The sequence below is a fragment of the Podarcis bocagei genome (genome assembly GCF_964188305.1).
Source record: "Podarcis bocagei genome assembly, chromosome: 5".
Classification (NCBI taxonomy): Eukaryota; Metazoa; Chordata; class Lepidosauria; order Squamata; family Lacertidae; genus Podarcis; species Podarcis bocagei.
In genome coordinates, this window is record NC_138129.1 from 69,004,341 (window position 1) to 69,030,254 (window position 25,914).

Below are 25,914 nucleotides of genomic sequence, written 5' to 3' on the forward strand. Positions count from 1 at the left end.
AACTAGAAAAAGGACTATCATCTTCAAAAGAAATCACAAGGTTGGAAGTGATCAGAAATTAATTAGATCTTATTTTCACAGACACAAGGCATAAGTCATAGGTATGATCAATTTGTACATCATAAGCAATCATTCCTTCTTGGCAACCGATGTAGTCAGCATATATCAGAAAAGGCAACGTGGGTCTCCTGTTTATTAATACAAAAAACATGCAGCAAATGCACACTCAGAGGAACATTAAGCATAGCTGTGGAAGGAGAAGTCACAGTATGCCCTCAACTAGCCTCTCTGAAGGGTACTCAAGTTTTACTCAGAGTAGACATACTGAAACTATTATGATTAGGTTAGATCCATTAATTTTAAAGGTCTCCTTTGAGTAAAACTTTGTACTGAGAAAAAATGGGGAGGACATTGTATCTGACTGCAGGCCCAGAATCAAAGTAGGCTGATGATACCAGTCCTCTGAACAAAACGCCTGTTATTTTTTTGCTAGTATCAACTGATTAAAAAAACACAAATTAGCCCCTTGTAGAAGCCAAAGGTACTGTCACTTATGCAAGGAGGGAACTTGCCAAATTCTGCCATTTTCTCCCAGCTCAGTGGCAGTCCCCCAACACTGCCTTGAAAGGTATTCAAGAGGGTCCCCTGATTCTCATGAGCAACCTCTTATTTTCCTTATTTCTTTATTAAATTTCAATACTGCCTTTTATCCAAGGATCACAGGGTAGTTTACAATATTAAAAGCCCCACGCTGGGCAAATGATTCCTCCACTGCAGGGGGTTGGACTAGATGACCCTCATGATCCCTGCCAACTCTACGATTTTACAATTCTATCTTTGCTTCTGTTTGCAGCCTCTTGCCATATATTTGGTGCTGCACCAATGTCCCTACAACCCTCATGAACCTTGGGCCAGGGGGCAGAAGAGAACTGAAAGGAAGCCTAGAAAATCTTTCAGTATAGTTCAAAGCATCTGTGCACTTATGGACATAGGGAGATGCTGTATGCCAGGCATGTCCAACAAGTACGGTGTGATCTATGATCAAATATAAAAACTGGCAGTGATCTACCACCCAGGGATGGGTGCAGGGTGGGTGGGCATGCACCACCGGCTGTTTCTCCCGAAGGGGCAGGAATGGGAGCAGGGTGGGTGGGCGAGTGTTGGCTGCTTACGCCGAGGGGGCAGGGATGGGTGCAGGGTGGGTGGGCGATGCTGATCCTGCCTTCTCCCCCTTCCTCCCTCCACCCCCGGTCAAAGAGAGCCACTCAGGTGATTTCAATGCCAATCCTGCCTTCTTCCCCCCCCCCCGCCTCCCTCCACCCCTGCGCAGGCGATGCTGTTGCTGGTCCTGATCCCGCCTTGCCTCGTCAGAGACCTGGCTCCTTCTCGCCTCCCTCCTCCCCCCAGCACATATCTCTCTCTCTCCTCAAACCAGCTGGGCTACGGAGCTCTTTCATGCCCGGCTTTGGAACTGTTGTCTTTCTGTCTATTGAGGAGCATGCTGTACTCCAGCTGCCTTAGGCCCGCGATCAACCCAGATCAACCTTCAGGTGTCTTCTAAAAGTTTTATAGTTCTTTATCTGCTTGACATCTGATCAGCAGGCAGATGTCTTATACACCTTGTCAAAATCCTTGTGCAAGGAGTGCAGAAGTGATGGGAAAGGGAGAGGTAACTTTTCCTGCACTCTGCCTTTACTTGCAGAATGCCTTTTCCCACTTCCATCTTTCTGAAAAGAAAGAGGTACTTTGGATACTCAGGCTGTGTTTTGTAGGCAAAGGCAATGGAGACTTTCGCTGCAAAACAAGATTTGGGGGAAGTGGGAGGAAGGGGAAGTCCCACTGTATCTGTTGCTGCAATTCTGGCTCTCATCCAACAGCTTTTAAAGTAACCACATATATCAAATTATAAGAATTTAAGAGCAGGCCACTTACTTTTTACACTTTTCACAACTGTACATATTGTCACCTGCAGACATTGCGGGAAGGAAAGCACAACCATTATTCTAAAAACATATTCCCACCACAGCCTGCACTGAGCTTTTCTGATTTTGAAAGGCACTAAGTATTCAAGACATTCTAGCATCAGGAATACATGCACTACATGGACTTTCACTTACTAGATATCCGCCCAGATAGCTTAAAAATATTTTTGTTAATAAATTGTAATATTGGGCAATAGGAAGCTGCATTATAGTGAGTCTGACTACTGATCCATCAAGGTGTGTACTACAAAGGCAGACCCTCTCCTAACCCTACTTGAAGATGCTAGGGATTGAATCAGGGATTTTCTGCATTCAAAGCAGATGTCCTACCAATGAGCCACAGCCCTTCCCATCAATGAAAATGAGATTATTTTAAATTAAAGGGATAAAATTTCTACACTGGCTAATTTGAACCTTTGCTCTGTTGAATATATTGTCAACTGATGGTTCCGCAACAGTGTAAAAGGGAACCTTTTCTACACCTTTTAAATGTGAAAATAGGTACAAAAAGTAAGAGGTATGGTGGTCATATTTAGTAAGACATGTGAAAAATATGAATTTCTTACCTTTCAGTTCATCTCTAGCAAAAAAGGCAGCAAGACAATCTTGTAAGGTTACTGTTGGACCCCAAAACCAGCTAGGAACACATGAGACAACAAACCTGAAACATCATTGACAAAAAAACAGCAAATGTTCTGCCAGTACAGCAGAAACATCAGTTTAAAATGTTCAAGCAATGCAAAGAAACAAACCTTTTGAAGTATTCCATGAAAAAGGCTATCCAGCCCTGAGGAGCATATGCTTCACCACAAGAGCCTGCCTTGATAAGAGAGGTCTGATGACTTGCCGAATGCAGCTTAGCAAGGTCTTCCTTGCCTGGAATAGGCAATGACAAGTCCTGGAAAGTCTCCAGGGTCACTGACACCTATTGCCAAACCAAAGGGAAGATGATTAGGCTAACACCACCTTCTTTTTAATTGACCCAATAAAATTATATTATTTTAAATTATCAACATTAAATTCCACTTGTGGCTAATTACAGTGCTTTGCTCCAATAATACCACTAGATGGCAAACTACAGGCAATTACAGGTAACTTACAACCTTCACGCATATAACTTGTGCACATTCAGCTTTACGTACTTGGCAATTTAAAAAAAAAACTTTAAAAGGGAGCGGACTTCCAGGAAAAAAGACTTTGGCATTCCCATTCATAACCCAATGTGTTTTGAGTATACACAATTTTGGTTTTAGGCACTATGCCTGGAATGTAACCCCAAAGTAAATTGAGAATTGCCTGGATGCATCCACTGTAAAGTACTACAGTACTATGTGAACATGAAAATTAACAGTAGCTGCTTGGGACTAAACTAAGCTGAAAAAGCTATTAAGAACAGGAAACAGACCGGCCTAAAACTATGAGGAAATCCGAACTAGAATAATCCAGGAACTGTTTGCATATTTCAAGTGGATGAATAAATATATTCATGCTTCATTTTTAACAACTTCTTTTACCATATAAGGGAAGAAAACTTACACAAGTACTAACGCTGTATGTAGCAACATTTATTTTATCCCTTCACTTACCCGGTCACATGTTAGACATTGTACTGAACTTATGATCGTCCCATCAAATATGTCAGAAATAACACTTCTGAATTTTTTGTGTTTCTTCTTTTTGGGGGAACATATGGTTGGAACTAAAAAGAAAAAGAAAAGAAAATTAAAATCAGGACAGAGTTGAAGTACAGTAACTTTTTATTCTACTCTTCTTCTGGTCTCTGTGGCACAACGGGTCAGTGAATCTGGCTGTTAACCAGAAGGTTGGTGGTTCAAGCCCACCCAGGGATGGCTGTGGGCAGGAGTCCTGCATTGCAGAGGTTTGGAGTAGATGACCCTTGGTGCCCCTTCTAACTCTACAATTCTATGATTCTAAGAATACCAGACCTATAGTTAATTCTCCCTTTCTATTACTATTTTTGAGAACTCCACTACCAAACATTCAGAAAAATAACTTTAAGAGCAGAAGACATCTGAAGGCAGTCCTGTTTAGGGAAGCTTTTAATGTTTGACAGACTACTGTATTTTAATATTTTGTTGGATGCCACCCAGAGTGGCTCGGGAAACCCAGCCAGATGGGCGGGGTATAAATGATAAATTTATTTGTTGTTGTTGTTGTACTATTTTTAATAAACAGTGAGCCGAAAAGCAAATCCACTTTATTACAAAACATTGCTTATTGAGCTGGCTAGGGTAGCAGATTTTTTAATATAATTCTACAAGGGGAGATGGCAGTGTTCACACAAAACATACATTAAGTACATTTCACATTAACATGGGGTCTTTGGCACAAGACCTCACTGCTCCCATGCCACAAATCTGCATGACAGATGGTGATAAGAACACAGCCAACTCTTCGACTATACAAAATGCAACTTCTAGACAGGGCTGTCCCACAAAAATTATATCTAATAAGGAAATTTGGTATAGACAACAAATGACTTAAGGGTTCTATTATGGTTTCTGCAAGCCTTCTGGCTTTGACCAAATCACTGGATCTTTCAGATTTGATGGGAGACAAAGGCCTTGCCTTGTACATGCAGCAAAATATGATAGCAGAACGGACTGCACTACTTCAGACTGCAGGTTGGAGATAAACCTTTTTAAGTGTTTCTCCATGTAAACACACCCTGAAAGTAGAAAACTAACAGATTCAGGGGAAAGATTCAGACCTAGCCCTCTCCTGCTGTGCTAGTTTTCTATTTACAAAGACACTTAAAATAAATTCAGAATGTGATTCTGCACCTGTAACCTGAACTGGCATAGTCCATTCTATCACCTCAGCCACTAAACCCTCTGCCACTAAATTCTCACCTCATTCTGCTGCATGTACAGACCCAGACAAAGACAGCCTCACATGCAGTGTCCACAGCACAATCCAGAGAGACTGTATGTCGCTCTATCCCTACTACTATGTATGTGTCAGAAGAAGAAAACTCCTGTGCGTCAGGCAATGGAGATATAAATGTGCAAAAGCATCTTATGAAACAAAATAAAAGACAGTTTAAATACAAACTGTAAGAGAATTTTCTTAACTAGCTTTTAAAAGAACTGGCTACATGAAAGTATGAAAAAGAAACGAAGCAGATGAAGGAATAAAATGTGACTGGAAAACAATAGGATATTTTAAGCTGCTCTGACAAATTTGCCAAAATGATGCAACTCCCCAGAGACATGCAGTAAATAAATAGAGGCTTTGGTGCTAGTGTTTGGTCCCTAGACAGAAATCTTGTGCTTGCCGTTTATGTTATTGTCTTAGCATTTTGTTGATGGAATGAGATACCCAAAGCCCTCAAAATAGTATGGGGCATGGGAACAAATAAAGAGTTCTTAATGTCCAGTCTCACTGCTGACACCCACCAGACCACAGTGTAATACTGAAAGACTAAAATTCATTTCCAATATGAATTGATGAAAGGGGGTGGGTGAATAAAGCAACTTAATGTTGTTATTTTAATCATTTAAAAGTGTTAGGACCAATACAGGAGAAAAGCACCAAGTAACATTAGGGAATGCTATACCTTTTTTGTTCAAGGGTCCCAGTCCAGACCAGAAAGTACCTGATTTGGGAGGGCTGGTTGATAAACGTGCATTCCCCCCATCTTTTGAAGGAAAACTTTGTGGCATAGACACATCATTCATATGGACATCATTGATATAGTCTGTAAAACACATTTTAGCCAAATAAGTATTACAAAATTAAAATGAACCAAGAGGACGGAGTTAAAAATTAACTTTAACTGCCCAGAGTCCTATTTGTTATTAAGTTTAAGAAGCAGAGTCACAATGCCCTTCAAAAGAAAAAGAAAAAAACCCGGAATCATGAGCAGGGTAGAAAATGAACCAAGGAAGAATGGAAAAGGATATGAACCAAAACTGCCACGATGGAAAAATTAAGCAAATGAAAAATTAGAAGTTGCGAAGGAAAATAGAGCAGGGACTAGTGAAGGAAGAGGGACACTATGGAAAGATTGTTTAGAAACTACAAAAAGTGTGTATTTTGCCACATCCAAGACATCATTCAGCTCAAATGTTTTACCCCATACAGACAAGAGCAGCAGCTTTCATACTGGCTAAAATGTCTAGCGTCAACCAGGTATTTCAGCAATATTGCCATGGGGTCTTCACATTCTTTAATCTTAACTTAGAGAAAATGCATAGCTTCTGCTGTGAAAAATGCACATACATGTAAGTTTGCAATTTCAGTTTGCAAAGAAAAGCTCATCTAATTACACAAACAACTTTCCATTTCTGCCAACGTGGGGGTAGAAACTGTCAAGTAAATGAGCAAATACTCATTTCCCTAATACACAAATGATCACCTACACACACCACTCCATTCCAGCCCCTTCTCATGGCAAGTGGTTTACTTCACTCTTAAAGTGCACTTATCCTTAAACTGAATCAACCATGTTGCTATCACTCGACAGAGAAACGTGAGAAAGCAGTGAAAGCACATGTCACTCCTGGAACAGAGCTGGAAGCAACTTCTTCCAACCACTGTGGTCAACTAGCAACTGTTCTGGAAGCCCAAGAGACCTTGGGAGTGCCTTCAACCAGCTTTGGCTGGTATACTAGCTGCAGTATCTGGACAGCATGGTGACTGCAGCCCATGCACTGGTAACTTCAAGACTGCATTACTGCAATGTGCTCTATATGGGTCTGCCCTTGGGAAGAGCTACCGAGTGCAGAATGAAGCAGCTAATATCCCAACCCAAACACTGAGCTCCAGTTCAAAATTGTGTCATTTTATGCAAACACCGGACACATTTTATTAATTTTACCTGGAGGAGTACTGTTAGTTCCTTTGTGTTACAGAGGCCCAACTGCTCTCAACCAAAGTCAAGCACTTAAGTGTCTTCAGCAGGCATCCTTGTTTTTAACTGTCAGGCACCTCCTGAAAACTTTGCTATGCCGACAGGCCTATCCTGTTGTTTACTATTTTTTTTTCCTAGTAGGCAATCATTTTAATCATTGTTCTGTTATGCTTTCAACGTTTTTAATATTCTTATATTTCCATACACCAACCTGATATTTTAGCAGAAGGCAGTACAGAAACACTTACATAAATAAATAAATAAGGGGAAACCAGAGTAACTATCACTTGCTTTTGTTGCTGGTAGAATTCAGACTAGTGCCTCCCCAAAGTCTTGTACTATCTGTTCTATTACAGAGTGACAGAACTTGGCCATTTTAATATAAAATTGCGGCAACCCATCCTAATAACAGCTGATCATACAAAAACAAATGGTTTATATCCACTGCTGCCAAGTCAACAACAAATTCAAAAATATTCTATCCTGTAAGAGCTACAAACGAGATCAAAATCAGTAAAATAACATTGTAGCATGTAGTTAGGTGGAATTGAATTTTGTAACAGATGTGACCAAACTATTACCCAACACTTTTTCTAATTAATAGCCATACAATCACCTGAGTATCTGCTGTGTATTTGCACCTTCACTGTTTCCTGATTGTTCAAAAATTCAGCCGTTTCAAAGAAATTGTATATGTCTTTTTCTATGTCTTCCACAGAGCTTGCTTTGTTCATCTTGGTACACAAGGATTTCTCTTTCTGATTGTCTTTGGATGCATTTTCATCATCCTGAATTAACATTGTGTCCTCTGCTTGGTCCTCTGCCACAGATTTTGACCAAGCCTCATTTTCTACCTTATCAGTATTATTGCATGATTGAAAGTCTACATCCGATTGACTCTTCTCTTCTTCCATGCTCTCTTCATTTGCTGGGATACTATCCTCTACTGCAATAACAGGCTCTTTTAACTCTTCATGTAGTAAATCCATCAAACAACGCAAAAATTCCTGTGCATCCTGAAATTTAAAATGGTAGGTACAGCATTGTGCTTTATTCAGATGAGTACTCCAATGGTGCTAGCCATTCAATAATGCTAAAAACAACTTTCAATCAACTCTTTGGGTTTACAGCAGTGATTCCAAATCCCACAAACCCCGGATCACTTGAAAATTGCTGACGGTCTTGGCAGACCAATTAATGATTTTTCTGCCTGTTGTAGCAAATGTAATGCATTATGCTACATGCTGTATTACTTTTATTTTTATTGCTTCTTCTTCTTATATTTTATTTTATGACAAAATAAAAGCTCCTAGTTCCCTATTGTGGTCTGTAGCTGGATTTAAACTGTTCTAAATTTTCACATTACACTTTATGGGTTGTATCCAACGCTGCACCTGCAGAATTCTGCTTGTGCAATGAGACTTCCTGTTCCTCTCTCCACATAGCTCCAAAGTCTGCTCTGGAAACTCCTCTGGAGCAGATTCTGAGGGTGTGTGATGGGCAGCAGGGGAGATGAGGGGAAGTTCCATTGCTCATGCAGACGTCTGCTGCAGTAGCAGAACAGCGACATTGGCTATGACTGTGTAATTTTGGACCTAGGCAGAATTTTATCAACTACTCTTATTCATAAATCAAGAAGGGGGAAAAACAGCATGGATTGTAAACATCATCCAGGGGCTAGCCAAGAACCCAAAGTGAAATGTATTATTTTACAATTTCCATTTCTTTGAACCTTGCAACTTTACTAAATAAAATTTTCCTGTAGTATGCATAGAGGAAGCCTTAAGAAAAGCTTACCTGCTGAGAATAGCCTCGAAATGTTGGATTAACTGTTTTAATTCCTTGAAACAAATTTGTAGGGACAACTGCTCCAGGTCTGGAAGAAAAAAATATTTAAGTGCATTTACAACTTTTCAAATGGTTGAAATGTTTCAGTTTACTAGTACAGTATTCAAATTGCAATAGTTTTTAAACCAACAAATCAAAATGTCAAGAGGTTTCTAAAACTGCTTTTGGATACAAAATCTCTCAGCATCCTATGACATTATAGGCCTATTCTCTCCTTTCTTGATTCTGTGATTGATTGGGTACACTGTTTGGGGTAGTACTGATGTCTCAATATGCCTTTCATGCATCATGAAATATTCATTTCCTGCATCCTTTCTTATTCCTTTCACACAAGACTGTACTCATTCATGTGTACATCTAATTCTGTACCATACACATAACTTAAGAACAATCTGAGATAGACACAAAATCTTGCTTGCTTGCCACAGTCTTTTATATTTTGAGTCAAACTATACCAAAGTAAACAATAAGAATTCTGTCAAAGAAATTGTGAGTTTCAATTAGAGGCATCTTTTTAGTTACTGCTGAAAGCTGTGCGGGGCACTAGATGTACCTTGTCTGACTTCATCAGATCAATTCTTATTTTATTATACAAGAGCTGCTTAAAATTCTGCAACCCAGGTAATCCATAATCTTTATGGATATTTATTGTTTCAATAGGTAATGCCCCAAACTAAAGACAGAAAAAAATTACAATGCACTCAAATTGCGACCCATTTCAAACAGAGATCCTACATTACAGTGGTGCCTCGCAAGACGAAAAGAATTCGTTCCGCGAGTCTTTTCGTCTTGCGATGTTTTTCGTCTTGCGAAGCACGGTCCGTCGCAACTGCGCCTCTTCAAGCGGCTTTAAAAAAAAAGCGCAAGACGTTTCCGTCTTGCGAAGCAAGCCCATAGGGAAATTCGTCTAGCGAAGCAACGCAAAATTGAAAAACCCTTTCGTCTAGCGAGTTTTTCGTCTTGCGAGACATTCGTTTTGCGGGGCACCACTGTATTCAATAACTCAGCCAAATTCAGACAAACATGCTAATTGCTTACAGTAGGCCTTCCATTCAGGTGCTTGATCAATGTTATATTATCGTAATAATAATTATTGTGGGATAATTTACATGTCATAACCCACTATGGAACTGAATAAGCAGATGTAAGATTGTCATTGGGAAGATGACTCCAAGTGTGTGCACATTATGAAAAATACAGTTCTACTTCATATGTTTTCTGCTAAACAATCATTGAAACTCTAAGATTTTATGTAGTTCACCATTTACAAAATATTCTACTGAAAATATATTTGTGAGAAGCTGATTTAGAAAAATTATGCCAGTACAGAAGTAGCACAATACCTGCTTTTATGCCAGAGTTCTGTCATCAGTTTGTAATAACTTCTACAGATGGCTGGTTTCTTATCAGTACGAGCTAAACTCCCACAGTCAAGGAAAAACTGGGTTAATGGTGGGCTGGCAAGAAAGGGGAAAAGACCATTAGTTTTTTGAGACCGTGCTAAATATGTCAATATTACTTCAACCCCAGTTATATGGTACAGCTCTGCTCCTTTCTAGATAAGCTCAATTTTTCTAGCAAGAGACACTTTGATTCCATGATAGGGCTGATACCATCTTGCACCTTCAGCATCTGATTGCAACAGTAACAGATCTGTTTAATAATATATTAATAAAATGAGATGCAGTGTAACAAAATGACCACACTGCTTCTACACCAATAAATATTGAAGAAAAAATAAAAGCCTTTTCTAAACTTTTAATCCTTCTCTTTACATTCTTTATCCTCAAGAAATTGGATACACTTGAGTTAGCACAGAAAATCAGTGAAAACAGGAAGAGTCCTGCATTTCATAGGCTAGTAAAATAACTATGAGACGATCTGCAAAGTGAAAACTCACATTAATTTAATGAGTTTGAGGGCCTTATGAAAGGGCATATGATCAGGACGTGCCTCCTGCAAGTTCTATAGGCCATAGAGCTCACATAGTAATATTTATGCTACATAGTAATATTTATGCTACACAGCTTCTTGCTGATCTGGAATTTCTAACAACTGAAAAGCACACTGCCCTACAAAGAGGACTGTTTTTCTTACCAATTTGAAAGAGCTTGTAAAGCTGCATTCATGTAACAAGTGTTTCCAATATTTTTCAAGCCTGTCAGACCTGCAAATAATGAAAAACTGCTAAGCAAGCAAAAAAAAGGTAACAATATGTGTAGTAGGGAGTTTCTCACAGAGATTTAAAAGCAACATTTTAGCCTGTATATATACATAGTAGCTCAGAACTCAATGAGAGATATCCAAAATCAGTCATACTAAGCTAGATCTATTGAAATCAACAGACACAAGCCAATTAATTTCAGTGGGTCTACTCTGGGTATGGCTTATTTGGCTATCACCCAATGAGACAACATCTGTGAAATTCAACTTCTACTCACTGCTCTTATAAATTGAATAAAAGTGTCTCCTCATTTCTCCTAACATTTTAATCTTGTCTTTAAGTTATATCACTGACCGCAGTCACCACAGATCTAAACAAATTCTTGCACTCCCTCCAAGACCCTTAAAAGGTAAAGGGACCCCTGACCATTCAGTCCAGTTGTGGATGACTCTGGGGTTGCGGTGCTCATCTTGCTTTATTGGCTGAGGGAGCCGGCGTACAGCTTCCGGGTCATGTGGCCAGCATGACTAAGCCACTTCTGGCGAACCAGAGCAGCGCACGGAAACACCGTTTACCTTCCCGCCAGAGCGGTACATATTTATCTATTTGCACTTCGTGCTTTCGAACTGCTAGGTTGGCAGGATCAAGGACCGAGCAACGAGAGCTCACCCCGTCGCAGGGATTTGAAGCACCAACCTTTTGATCAGCAAGCCCTAGGCTCAGTGGTTTAACCCACAGCGCCACCCGCATCTCTCCAAGACCCTTAGAAATGTCCAATTTCTCTCTCAACCCAGCTCCCTAGATGTCCAGCTGAACACTTACATTTCAACAGACAAAGTTTATTATCCAAATAGGTAACTAATTAGGGTCAGAAAACTGAGATGTAGGGGTAGATGGGACCTATGAAACAATTGTGTGAAAGAAGAACATAAAAACACACATGAAACCACTGATGAGATAAAATTTCATTGAAATTATGAATATGGTACTAACAATTTGTGTCAACTAACAATATTTTGGTGAACCTTTCAGTTATATTACCTCTTGCCTTGAATTCATCCTCTTCATCTACTTGTACATCAAGGTCATCAAATGTTGCAATTAGAGGAATTTTCAGTGTAGGGATACTGGGTAACCTAATATCCTTTGGGAAAGATCAAGATACAAAGCATGAGAAGCCTTGTGTTGTTCCTGCAAATCTTACTTTTCTTTGTGTATCATTTAAAATCAGTCTATGAACATTATTTATATCAAGTTCTAAAGCACGTTTTACATGCAAAGCCAATAGTTTACTGACATGTATATGTCACAACTTTTTAAAATAACTTATCCAAGAACATAGGTTTCTTACAGGAAGATAAGAAATATGAATGTACTGAGGGCTAGTTGCTGAGATCACAAGTGGGGAGAGTGCTGATAAACTCAGGTCCTGCTCAAGGGCTATAGCCATCTGTTTGACCACTGCAGTACTACTTAATGAAAGCAACCATATTCAATTTTTCAATTTTACTTTAAAAAGTAATAGTTATTATGAATGTCCGTATATTAAGGATATATTTTCATAATTCTTAAATGAAGTTTCCCAGCTGAGCTTGAGTTCCATTTCTCAAGGTAGCGCTCAATGCTATATGGCAAAGCACTTTCAAAACTCAGGGGAATTTCAAAAGCAATTTGTACTGTGTTTAATTTTTTAAAAAGGCAGAAATCCCACTGGGTACGAGCTGTGCCTAGAGCATGCTTGAAGTGGCTCGTTGGATCCCCATGAGTGATGCAACTGACCACTTTATGAGTGATCATAAAGTATTAAAATATGCACATATTACACTATCAGTTTTCAGAATTAAAACACAGTAATAGTGTAATCCTATAAATGTTTATGCAAAAGTAAGTCCCACAATTCAAAAGATCTTACTCCCTAGCAAACACACACAGGACTGAACCCTAATAAGCATTTATATAGCACTCTGAAGTTTTGAACCTCTTGAATATAGATTCTAAAATTAATTGAGCCTTTGGCATGGCTCACATGATGTGATAAGCCAAACCACAAACAAAGCTTGGCTACAGCTTGTGGTTAACGAAGAGAGAGCTTAACTATGGACCTGAGTTTGGACGACACACTAAGACTAAGCCTAACTTTGCTTAAATCAATGCAGGAGCAAAATGGGACTGTAGAAGAGCAAAGTGGTTACAAACTGCTCTGCAAAAGCCTGCATGTTTGTGTAGTCGCAGTAAACCATATTTGGCTTACACTGCCATGCAAACCAATGTAAAATCATCAAGAATTTAGGACTCTAAAGATGCTAAAGCAAAATTGCTGTACTACAAGCTTTGTTAATAGCTTTCTTAAACATCTATTTAAATAATCTATTGAATGTTTATGTGAAGAAATCTAAAAACCTGATTTATTACCGTATTTTTCGCCCCATAAGACGCACTTTTTCCCCTCCAAAAATGAAGGGGAAATGTGCCTGCGTCTTGTGGGGCGAATGCAGGCTTTCGCTGAAGCCTGGAGAGCGAGGGGGGTCGGTGCGCACCGACCCCTCTCGCTCTCCAGGCTTCAGGAAGCTCTGCGCAACCCTCGGGAGACCGGCTCCAAGGGTAGCGCAGAGCTGCCTGCAGTCCCGGGACCAGCGCAGCTCTGCGCGGCCACCGGGAGCCGGGGGAGAAGCCCTCCCCGCTACAGATGGCCGCGCAAAGCTGCCTGTGGTCCTGGGACCAGCGCAGCTCTGCCCGGCCACCGGGAGCCGGGGGAGAAGCTCCGCCCCGCTCCCGGTGGCCGCGCAAAGCTGCCTGCGGTCCTGGGACCAGCACAGCTCTGCCCGGCCACCGGGAGCCGGGGGAGAAGCTCCGCCCCGCTCCCGGTGGCCGAGCAGAGCTGCCTGCGGTCCTGGGACCAGCACAGCTCTGCGCCGCCATCCCGAGCGGGGTGCTAAGTCCCGCCCCGCTCTGGATGGCGGCACAGAGCTGCCTGCCGTCCCGGGACTGCAGGCAGGTCTGCGCCGCCATCCCGAGCAGGGCGCTAAGTCCCGCCCCGCTCGGGATGGCGGCGCAGAGCTGCCTGCCCTGCCGGGACTGCAGGCAGGTCTGCGCCGCCATCCCGAGCGGGGCGCTAAGTCCCGCCCCGCTCGGGATGGCGGCGCAGAGCTGCCTGCCCTGCCGGGACTGCAGGCAGGTCTGCGCCGCCATCCCGAGCGGGGCGCTAAGTCCCGCCCCGCTCGGGATGGCGGCGCAGAGCTGCCTGCCCTGCCGGGACTGCAGGCAGGTCTGCGCCGCCATCCCGAGCGGAGCGCTAAGTCCCGCCCCGCTCGGGATGGCGGCACAGAGCTGCCTGCCCTGCCGGGACTGCAGGCAGGTCTGCGCCGCCATCCCGAGCTGGGCGCTAAGTCCTGCCCTGCTCGGGATGGCGGCGCAGAGCTGCCTGCCCTGCCGGGACTGGTGCACTTCTCCCCATCGCCAGCCCCACAAGCTCGGGGGACAGCGGGGAGGCAGAGCGTGCCTTCCCACTGTTCCCCGACCTGGTTCTTCCAGCCCCGCACCTGGGGGGGGGAAATAAATTTTTTTTTCTTTATTTCCCCCCCAAAAAACTAGGTGCGTCTTATGGGCCGGAGCGTCTTATGGGGTGCAAAATACGGTAATTGAAACATCTCATAAACCATACATAAACAGCAAAAAAATCAATTTAAAATCCCATATAAAATCCCAGATAGTGAAGTTGTCTAATTACCTGTATGATGTGAGACAGTCGAACATTTTGCATTGAAGAATGAGACTTCAGTTTTCTATCAAGAAACACTTCTTTGCTACATGCATAACACCAGACACGTAATGTGGTAAGGTTAACCGTTAGACAGTGATTTGTTTCCTAGAAAACAAATGCAGCTACTAAATCTTTTTAATACAGTAAGACCAACTGTGAAGGAATTGGGTCTTGCTTGTATGGACTGTTGCATTTTACTTGTATGGAAATGCATATCTTTCTAGGCTTGGTTCAAACGTAATGTTTGCACAGATTGTTATAGGAATAACTAGCTACAGCCTAACATTCTAAACTTAGGGCAATGAAAACTCCATTGTATACATGAGAGGCTGCACATCCATCACCTGCTGGCAGGAAAATAAAAAGCTCCAAACTGCCTTGAAACTGTAACCCAAAGGGGCTTATGATTGACGAGGGGAGTTTATATACAGTGGTGCCTCGCAAGACGAAATTAATTCGTTATGCAAGTTTTGTCGTCTTGCGATTTTTTTTGTCTTGCGAAGCACGGTGTCGGGAAAGTTTTGGAAAAGCTTCAAAAATCACCAAAATCTTTTAAAACCTCAAAAAAGGCTACCACACCGCGTTCTATGAGTTGCTCCTCGAAGTCAAGTCGCAACTGTATTAACGGTGTTAAGAAAAAGGAAACAAACTTGCAAGACGTTTCCGTCTTGCGAAGCAAGCCCATAGGGAAAATCGTCTTGCGAAGCAGCTCAAAAAACAAAAAACCCTTTCGTCTAGCGAGTTTTTTGTCTTGCGAGGCATTCGTCTTGCGAGGTACCACTGTATAGGAATACGCAGCTGAGAAGTGGTGGCACCTGGAAAAAATGGGGTAAGGGCAAGAAGAGACAAAATATATTTCTAGGTGGGCAAGAAAGAAAACAGCAATAACAGCAATTCAGGTATGGAGCAGGGGGGAGTGGGGGGGAGCTCATCCCCCCCCCCCAGTGCTGCCTATGCAACTGGAAGGCAATGAGTTCAAGGTGGAACTCCACATGATACAGAAAAAGGAAAAAGTGTTTCCTGGGCTCCATGGAGACCGCTTCAGCTCTTAACAGCAGAATGGTAAAAGAATGTGGTTGTGCTAGTTCTTCACGTTAAAGGTGTTTTGCAACTGCATGCTTCCTCTCCATATCAACTTTCTTCCTTAAAATGAACTCAAATACATTTGGGAAATACATTTTACTTAGAACAATGCCTTTGGAATTTATTCACAAACCAAATAGTATCCACTACTATTTTCAACAAAAATTATGAACCAAAACATCATTTTAAACTCCAAAACTTGCTATTTACCCTGGTATAAAATACTAGCTGTTGCGTCACATTTTCCTACACCAACTGCCAATAAATGTAAAAATAAGGTTATCATGAACAATACAGTTAAATGCTGGAATCTAAATTATGTATTCAGCCATTAAAGGTTCTGCTTATTGAACAAGACATCATTGTTCATATTTGCCAAAATTAAGCAATTATTTATTTTAAATTAAATCTAACCTCCCTGTTTATCAACCATCCATATAAGTAATCTCTGCACACCAGAAAGATTTACAAATTAAAGATGAGTTAACTTGTCAAAACGCTGAAGTATTTTTACATACATACCTCTGAATGTATAGTACTGTGATCTATATGAGATTCTCCACAACCAACATATGAGCATCTATTCTGTCAAACAAAACAGAATCATTAACAAAATGCAAAATATAGTGATGTAGTTGGCACATAATTCAGTCCTCAGCAGGAGCAATTCACAGTATGATACAAATGGGGCGGCACTTTATATTATCAGCTCAAGAGTAATTATCCCACTTCACCAAGAATGCTTCTTCTAAAACTTAGGGCAATGGAATATCGCCAAAAGCAGTTTTTGATGAGGCATGATGAGTTGCTGTTGAAACTATTAATGTAAAAAGGTACACAAAAGGGCTCCCTAGATTGGATTCAATCAACATAGTAAGTCAGTATCAAAACTCTACTTGACGTTAATAATTCTACAGTGCAACCTTTCAGGCTAATTTCAATTCCCAGGTAAACATCTTTTACTGAGACTTGCATAAATAATTACCCATAGCTGCAAGAAATATAATTCAGAGCTGTAATGCTAAGTGTATCAATACTGTTGACCAATAAGTGTTGCAGAGGTAACCACTGCTGGACTGCGGCCTAAAATAACTTCAATTCAAATGGAAAGCTAAGAATTTGGAAGCAGAGTAAGATATTTAAACGCACAAACTGAAGCAACTTTTCCTTTATAACAGTGGTTTTCAATCAGTGTTGCCATGGCACCCTGGGGTGCCTTGAATGGTCAGGGGTGCCACGGGCATCACTAGCCTCTGTCCCTCTTTCCTCTGATGCCCTCTTGCATCTCTGCCTCCCAAAGGCTTGCACAGTTGTTTGTTGCAGCAGCCCTGGCTACAAGCTCCCAAGTGAATGGTGCCTCTGGGGCTGGCCAGGGGGTGCTTCCCAGGCCCCAGTGGGGCAGTGGGAAGAGGCACCTCTCTTCTGGGGGGTGACACCTCAGAGACCAGGGACAGCTGCTGCAGCTGCCCAGAGGATTTCCAAGGAGAGGGGAGAAGAGAGGAGGCTGAGGAACACTCCACAAGGTGTTCAGAAAGGATGAGGGGCTGCTGGCTCTTCAGGTAAGGGGTGATGTAATAGGGCTCCTGAGCTCCAAGGGGTGCAGCAGAAATAATGTAGTTGGTCAAGGGAGCTGTGGACCCAAAAAGGTTCAAAACCTCTGCTTTATAAGAATGAAGTGTTGCATCCAATGCTGTCACTCAGCTGTTGGTAAGGCTTCCCTTAGTGGAACAGGGAAGAAAGCTATTTTCACACACACACTGCCTCTCCCAAACCTCCTCTGAAGGGTTCCCCAACTCTTAGGAACAGATTTAGTCGGGGTGGGAGGCTGCATGGAGGAGGATAAATCACTAAAAAGTGCTTCTTCCCATTCTGCTGATGAAGGCTTACTGTCAGCTGAGTGGTGACATTAGATACAACCAAAAACAAAAATTAGATATTGTGCAGCATATCTAGTCAATAATGTAGCAACTGTAGCTATTTTTCCTTCATATAATGTCTTAAATAAGGTTAAATAAGATGCTTATTGCAACAACTAGAACACCATTAAGATGGATTGTATAACCTACATTATGAAACCTTTATTATTATGCAGACCACAGAGCTCTAAAGGTTTTCAGTGCAAGAAAGTCTAGAATTACAAGAGCTAGTGCAATGGCATGTCTTGCTTTCTCAAGCCCTTACAAATCATTTTCATTCAATTTGGTGGATCTACAAGTAGTTCAAACAAGAAAATGTACATAATTATGGCAATGCTTTGTAGATTACAAAAACAGTGAACATGATTACTAATTTGGCATTTTAAAATAAATTCAGCACACTAGAAATCAACAGCAAGCAGTAGGTTGCTGGGGCTCCTTTCTGAATCTAAAGAAAAGCATCCACACAAAAGGCGGAGACAGTGTCCAGTGACTTAAGTGGCACTTCTTATGCAGGAACAACTACACAGTTTAATGATTATATGGCAGAAAGCTGGCAACTAACTTATAGCATACCAAACATTTCTGATTAGAATTCTTTCTAAAGTGAAAATAGTAGGTGAGCTTTTACCAAGAACATTTATTTATTTAAGTGTTTGTCAGTTTTTTCACCTATCACTCCCATTTTGTCAGCCAACTGCATTCTCCAAAAAGGGATTTTATTTTTTAAAAACAGCATTTTTATTTAACAAAATGCAAAATATTATATACAGTGTCCCAGCCAAAATTATCTTTGAAACATGTTTTTCTCAAAAGGGCATGCATGGAGGTTGTTTAGCATACTTGCTCAATTATGGTATTCAGTGTGAACTGCAAGTTTAGGGTAGAATTGAAATCCAACATGGGATTCTGTGGCCAGAACACTGGACTTGAACTCACAATTGCTGAGTTCGAAGCACAGCCCAACTGTAGTTTCAAAAGTGGCCTTTGTTAGGGGAACAACCTATAACTCACAAGGACACACTGCAGAGGACACTTGAAGAAACCACTCCACAAACACAGTTCCCACTACAATCCAGCCAAGCCTAGTGGCAGGTGAATACTGCTCTCGCCATTGAATTATTAGTTTTAAACTTAAGGTTCTATAAAAAACCTCTTTCCTGTTGTATATAATAAATGGAATTTCATCTTACCTCTAAGCATGCCCAAAGATTTGGTCCTTTCACTTTACAGTCCTGGCAAGTGCCCTATTAAAAGCAGAGAGTGATGTGGTTAGTTAATAAAATTTGTCAGAAAGGAGCAAAAAGGCAAAAAGCCCTATTCTCATATTATAAAGTCTAAATATTTATCTGTTCATTACTTCAGAGAATCTGCAAGTTTTATATATTTACTCACACAAAAATTCTGTTTCTACAAAATCAGCTGCTGTTCCACATCTTTGGTGCCACTGATACAGGTTACTCTCTATGACCCCTGCTCTATATCCATATAAAAAGGACTATAGAAAGCATGCTCAAAAGTAAACACAACTAAGTTACCGGTAGTTGGGACCTAGTCACAGGAAAGTGTGTAGGACTACAATTTAAAAATAGAACGTTTAAGCCTGTATTACATGTCTCCCAATCTTAAACTCTTTATCTGTTTGTTTTGTACCACAGAAAAACTTTAATAAAAAATAATTAAAAAAAAAAATTTTTTTAGCAACTGCTTCAAAATCCCATGTCCACTTAGGCACATAAATATATGATACCTAAACTCCTACCTAAATAGATTAGCTTAAAAGGCTTCTTCCTGTGGTCATTCATTTAATGATTATGCTAGCCACCCTGGGATACTTTTAGAGGAAGGCAGGATATAATAAAATATTATTAATAAAACAAGCAGGCTGCCTGTTGTAACACCTAGCACTAAAACGTATTGCACAATTCAAGGCAAAGATCATTAATTCAAAAATAAGTCCATGTTAATCCATCAAGGAATGTACTCAGCAGAAACTCACATGTGACTTGTGTATTAAGTCTTCCTTGGTTATTTCACCAACAGACTCCAAATGCGAACAATCATTGCTTAGTGCTGACATTTTAATAGTGGTCTCTTCCAAATTCAGGTTGTATCTACATCTTGAGAGGGAAACATAGTGATTGTACTGTGAGACGTCTGTACAACTGATAGCATGCAAAAAGGCTTTAGTAAAGGCAAAACCACATCACTATGACTTATGCTAACATTAAAAAATGAATGTGAAATAACAAAACAAAATACAGTGGTACCTTGGTTTACAAACTTAATCTGTTCCGAAAGTCCGTTCTTAAATCGAAACCATTCTTAAAACAAGGTGTGCTTTCCTTAATGAGCCCTTGCACCGCTAGTGCCCTTCCACCGTTTGGATTCCGTTCTTAGACCGAGGTAAAGTTCTCAAACCAGGACACTATTTCCGGTTTTGCGGAGTTTGTAAACCAAATCGTTCTTAAACCGTACTGTTCTTAAACCGAGGTACCACTGTATTGAGGGAAGTGGTACTGGTGGTATCCAGATTACAGATAGGAACATACTTATAAGAACATAAGAAAAGCCTGTTGAGTCAGGCCACTGGCTCATCTAGTCCAGCATCCTGCTCTCACAGTGGCCAACAAGATGCTTATGGGAAGTCTGAAAGCAAGGACTGAGTGTAGGTCCTATTCTAATTTACACTAAAACCAATAGGTGGTATCCAAGTCGTGCTCCTCCAATGAAGGGAGGCATCCAACAGTGGAATGGGGTGGGAGGCAATTTTTGGTAATTTATTTTATGCCAAACAGCCGTTGGTGTGACTGTCACAATCTAATCCAGAAACTCTCCTAACCCTCTGGAGCAGATTGGGGGGATGGAAAAGACAGACTCACTCAAAATTGCCTCTGCTGACAGATATATTCTGACAGTAGAGGGAGACCAACTGGATACAACCCAGTTCAATCCCTGCTTCCCTAAATAGATCAAAGGATTATTTCATAACTTCCTGCTATACACCATGGCATCTAATATAATTCTGAAAGACATGTTTAATGATGCAAAGGCTGATATTAAAAATTCATTTGAAACAGGATGTCACATTGTGAAGGGTATCGTAAAAGGTGCTGAGTTAACCAGTGTATATTTAATAGATTAAAACATCCAAATGCCAAATAATCACAGAAGCTAGTTTTCAAATCATTTGAGAAAACAGCAAATATTTGTTATTTCTTTAACAAAGGAAAAAATGGTGAAGGAGATTGCAACCCAATCTAAATAATTTAGTGAGCAGAAAGATCAGGTATCAAAAGGAAATTTGACAACTTGCATCCTGAGAACCATAAGAGCTTTGCCCCCTCAAATTATTTGCTACTTACTAGAAATAAACTTTATTTAGACTGCTGTATGACAACATACATATGTATGTATGCTGTATGTTACATGAAGCCTCCCAACAATTGTAATTTATTATTTTCATCATACAAACAGGATCAGCCCAGGATATAAAACAGAAGATGTAGAGCATAAATTATTGTAGTTATGGTCATGATACATAATTTCTCTCTTCCAAGCTTACAATGATAAAGATCTATATTTTTTTTGTATGTTTACAATGGGTTGCAAACATATACCCTTGACACAGAAACTATTATCAATAATGGTCTCTTTTACTTCATAATACTGTTGTTTCTGGATTATTCTTAATAACATTCTATGAAATTGTCTCTTGGCAATTTCACAAACTCAGAGATATTCAACTCCTAATTACTATTAAAATGCTAACCATATGTTATGTTTAACACCCAATAACCCATCTGTTGTTCTCTTGACATTTTTGGACTAACAGAATATATAATTTCATCTTTTCCAAATATATGTCCTCTTAATGAGAAAGAGAGAGCGCACATATGCATTCAGTTTTTTGTGTCTCATTTTCAGATTTTAAAAATATATATCCATTGTATTCAGCAAAAAATCCAATGCACAGTATGTTCAGAGATGTTCATAAGGAATGATTTCATTATCTCATATTAATATTCCTTTTGTTTTACAAAACTGCAGTTAAAAACTCAGAAGAAAAACTAGGAAGGATCAACTATAATTTATTTCCTTCTGAGGACATTTATCCAAGCTGATTTCTTCCTACTCTCTTTCTCCAAAAAGAGCTCACTCATATAAAATAAACAGAGTTTGCATTAAATTCTACAAATGCCTCAATAACAACAATATTTATTCCAAGTGCTTATGTATATAACATTAAGAGGAAACAGAAGTTTCTTAAATATAATCTGCTTCATGCTGTCTGAATCCTCCCTTTACATCCTTTAAGAATATTAAAAGAAAGAATTGGCTGTCCCGCAGCATATTCTGCAGATTGATCTTTTTGCAGCAGAACTGCTGTCCCTGCACTACTGCAAACTGCAGTGGAGTTTGTCAACCATGCTTTCTCTCTATGATGCTCTGCAGCACAGAATAAATGTCCCAATTATTTATTAAATGCAGTACCTGAACTATAAGGCCAGGTACAGTATGATATATGAGAAAAAGTATCACTCCTTTCTCTTTTCCTCTCCTCTCCACCCCAACACAAACACACATTTTCTTAATGGCCCTTAAATAGTATAATGTCACATTTTTCCTAATTTGCCCCTTCTTCCAGATTACAATGTTCCCTAGGGCATAACAGCACATATTATGTCAAGACTGCCTAGCTCTATAAAAAGAGAACGGAAGCCTACATTTTGCTTTTGTTTTTAAGTTTTGCTCCAACAAAGTATCTATTTTAAGGCACGCCAGCACTTTTGAGCTTCACAAATCGAACATCAATAGCAACATTATAACCCTTAAAAGGAAAACTACTTGTATCTGGATCTAACACACAGGCATAGCTTTTATTCACTTTCCAAGGTGGGAGAAATACCTGGGTGCTGGTTAGTTTGGAAGTCACGTTCTGTGACCTGGAAGCCCCTTTCTCCCTTACTACAGCTATACAGGGTTAGAGGCGTCATTCATATAATTGTAGAGTTGGAAGGGACCCCAAGGGTCATCTAGTACAACTCTCTGCAACCCCCATGAGCATCCATGACAGATGCCCTTCCAAGCTCTGCTTAAAAACCTCCAGGGAAGGACAGTCCACCATCTCTTGTGGGAGTATGTTCTACTGTCAAACAGGCTCCTGCTGTCAGAAAGTTCTTCCTGATGTTTAGTCGAAATCTCCTTTCTTGTAACTTGAAGCCATTAGTTCAAGCCCTACCCTCGGGAGCAGGAGAACACAAACTTTTTCCATCTTCCGTGTGCTGGCCTTTTAGATATTTGAAGATGGCTATCAGATCTCCTCTCGGCCTCCTCTTTACCTGGCTAACATACCAAATTCCCTCCACTGATTCTCATAAGGCTTGACTTCCACACCCTCAATCACCTTGGCCACCCTCCTCTGCACACATTCCAGCTTGTCAACATCCTTCTTAAATTGTGGTGCCCAGAACGGGACACAATATTCCAGACCGATGCAGAACAGAGAGGGAATATGACTTCCCTGGATCAAGACACTATGCTTCTGTTGTTACAGCCTAGGTTAGCATTGACATTTTGTTCTCGAAAGGACCTCTCTGTACATGCTCTCGTGCCATTCCTTCATTTTCACTCCCTTAAGATCCAAGACTTATTTCAGACTCAAAACCTGCTGGCAGTGGGAAAAAAATTCCAGGACCAATCCTTGGCTTACAGCTAAGGAGTGTGCAGGTGTGTGATGTTAATAAAAAAATCGAGGCTACTGAAAGAAAACAAGAAAGAAAGAAAGAAAGAAAGAGGGATGGGGAATCAACATATCTCGAAAATGGGACTTCAGTTCTCCACCACCTCCAACAGGGGTGGAAGCATCGATAAACCGACGGAGAGGCCCCAGTCCTCAAGACTGCAACCCTATACGCTTTTACCTCAGGTGAAATAAACCCCACTCAACCGAATGGGGTTTACTTCTTCAGGAAGGTTAAAAGACCTGGTTCTTCCGCGAAAGCAACCCCGGCGGATGGATACCGCCTTCCAGGCCAACTTGCGAGGCCGCTTTCCTCGCATCCCAACGCCCATTCCCGCCCTCCCGCTTCATTATAACGGCCGCTGCGCGCTCGCCCTTTTCTCCTCACCTGCCTCCCACACGGCCAACCTCGCCAAGAGATGGAGGTCCAAGAGAGGCAGGCGCCGCCGCCGCCGCCTTCCGCTTCTTCCCGCCTCTCTCTCTTACTGGGCCGCGGCCTTCCGCACCGCTCCAAGCCGGGCTGTCACTCGCAATGGGCCCCGTACCAAGATGGCAGCGCTCGCTTTCACTGGTGTGGAGAGATGGCTGAGAGGAGGAGGAGAAAAAGGAGGAGCGATGTTGCCCTAAACAAAGAGGGCGGCGGTCGACTCACCTTCTTTTGCGCGTGCGCGCCTTCAAGAGCACACTGTTCGTTAAAGGTGGGTGGGGAAATAAGGACCATAGAGATAAGAAGGGAGGGGAAAGGGATGAGTGGGTTTTTGCGGTGGGAAGAGGACGTTCCGAACTGCTTTGTCCTTTTGAATGTTGTGGAGAAATTCGAACAGGGCTTGACGCCTGAGGTGTGGCGAAAACACGTGGTTCTGTTTAGGCAAAGATTTGTGGGGAAGGTGCGTCCTGGTTTCTTCGTGTTTTTTTTCTTCCCTTTGACCTCGGAAAGAGGTTGCTGCCCGTTTTCCTTCTCGGCAAACTAATGGGCCATAGACGTAAAAAAATTCTAATATTAATTCTCTTCCCACACCGCACACACAAAATTGTTATAGGTGTGTGGGTGCTAAATGCCTGAGCTTAGTGACTGTTATAATTTTATTAAGTTTAGAGGTGCTAGAACCGGGAAATAGCGTGACTTATGTGTGTTTAAGATAATTCATGTGTGCATTTGACCTGTGTGCTAGACATTTAATGAGCATTTATGCTGGGCAAATTTCCTAAGTTGTTTATTAGATACTTCTTAATCCTAGGAAATCAACAGGAGTTGAAAGGTAATGGTCATCCTAATTTCCTTTGCAGTGATGGCCTGGGGATAAATGAGTCATTAGCACTTTGGCCAGTTTTTAAAAAGGCAGAGGCAAGGAAAGCTTAAGAGGAACAGTGTGATACAAGCAGACAGAAGCGAGTTATGGGTCAGAGAGCACAGCTTCTTGCTCTTGGGCTGCAAGGATGCAGTCCAGAGAGGAACAGAAATCTCTTGGGGAGGAATGCTGTGGACTCCTCCATGTAGAATTTAGGTTGCATATATAAACAATATAAAGACACCACTGTGTCCTCTGTTCCTCATTGTTCCAAAGGACCCTAGTTTGCACGCTTGGTACCCCTGGAATCTCGCATCGCTCAGAGATTGAGGTGGCGTATAACAACATTTAAAAGTCACAGCAGCTGCATGCATGTCGATGGATGGAGAGTGTGAGGCTCTAGCCCATTTGGGCTGGGGTAAAGTCATAAGGTAGTAATTCCAAATTGATTTTCCCTTGAGATATGTATCACATTGAACTGCGTTGGGCTTACCTCTGAGGAGAAACATATAGGATTTAAATGAATTGCCCTTTTTCTGTAAGCAGGATTTTTATTTTTTGCTAGAAATTAAAACCAGCCTTAGGTGCTGGTTCATTTCCACAGCTTTTTAAATCCCGAAGAGTGACAAAAATGCCAACTGCTTCTAGGAGATAATGGAGAAATCTAGAAATTTATAATTGCAGTATTTTGACAGCAGCAAGTCTCTTGCCACCCAGTAAACTTTCATGTGTAAAAATAATAATAGAATTGTTTTTAAACTGTTGCAGCTTGGGAGTGTGGCTTATGACAGGCCTGCCATGTGGTCAGTCTTATTAATACTGTGGGTTGGAAAGAACACTTGTAACCTCCGTATCGTCATCTCCAATTTCAGATGGGGTGGATCGGAGGTTAATAGATTCTCACAGTAACACTTTTATAAAGGTGCTCATAATGGTCACCTACCAGATGCATTTCGTTAATGGAAAGTTGTTAAATCGGTCCTTAAAAAGCTAGAAATTCTATATCCCTGCCTTACCTGCAGTTGGCTATGTCGCTCACACAGGCCTTATATATACCGGAGCTTAAACCTTGCAGCGTTCAATGGGGTTTATGCCCCAACTAAAGTTGCATGAGATCATAGCCTTAGAGTGATGGCAGCACGCCCTGTTTGCAAATGAATGGAAGCAGAACGCGCCAGCAGCTTCCGCAAAGCACGCGGCGAAAATAAACCTGCTAAGATTCTCTCCTCCCTGCCTTACTCAACTCAATTGGC

General features: G+C 41.2%; 1 protein-coding gene across 5 annotated transcripts in view; it reads right to left on the minus strand.

The window, feature by feature from the left end:
- The window catches only part of USP33 (ubiquitin specific peptidase 33), a 34,598-nt gene extending 10,680 nt beyond the window's left edge, over positions 1 to 23,918 (minus strand). Inside the window, exons 1-15 of one of the 5 annotated variants that reach the window (XM_081193699.1) lie at positions 23,761 to 23,918; positions 19,629 to 19,749; positions 18,823 to 18,876; positions 16,236 to 16,298; positions 14,598 to 14,735; positions 11,912 to 12,014; positions 10,804 to 10,873; positions 10,050 to 10,163; positions 8,656 to 8,734; positions 7,475 to 7,874; positions 5,602 to 5,703; positions 3,569 to 3,681; positions 2,735 to 2,907; positions 2,549 to 2,643; positions 1,933 to 1,966 (exon numbers count right to left, since the gene is read on the minus strand). In XM_081193699.1, coding sequence (XP_081049825.1) covers positions 1,933 to 1,966; positions 2,549 to 2,643; positions 2,735 to 2,907; positions 3,569 to 3,681; positions 5,602 to 5,703; positions 7,475 to 7,874; positions 8,656 to 8,734; positions 10,050 to 10,163; positions 10,804 to 10,873; positions 11,912 to 12,014; positions 14,598 to 14,735; positions 16,236 to 16,298; positions 18,823 to 18,876; positions 19,629 to 19,709 — 1,619 coding nt within the window. In that variant the 5' untranslated portion in view covers positions 19,710 to 19,749; positions 23,761 to 23,918. Of the gene's footprint in view, positions 1 to 1,932; positions 1,967 to 2,548; positions 2,644 to 2,734; positions 2,908 to 3,568; positions 3,682 to 5,562; positions 5,704 to 7,474; positions 7,875 to 8,655; positions 8,735 to 10,049; positions 10,164 to 10,803; positions 10,874 to 11,911; positions 12,015 to 14,597; positions 14,736 to 16,235; positions 16,299 to 18,822; positions 18,877 to 19,628; positions 19,750 to 23,760 lie in introns of those variants that run through there. The other 4 variants (XM_081193698.1, XM_081193697.1, XM_081193700.1 and 1 more) reach the window with 4 other exon arrangements.
- Between the last annotated feature and the right edge of the window lie 1,996 nt (positions 23,919 to 25,914).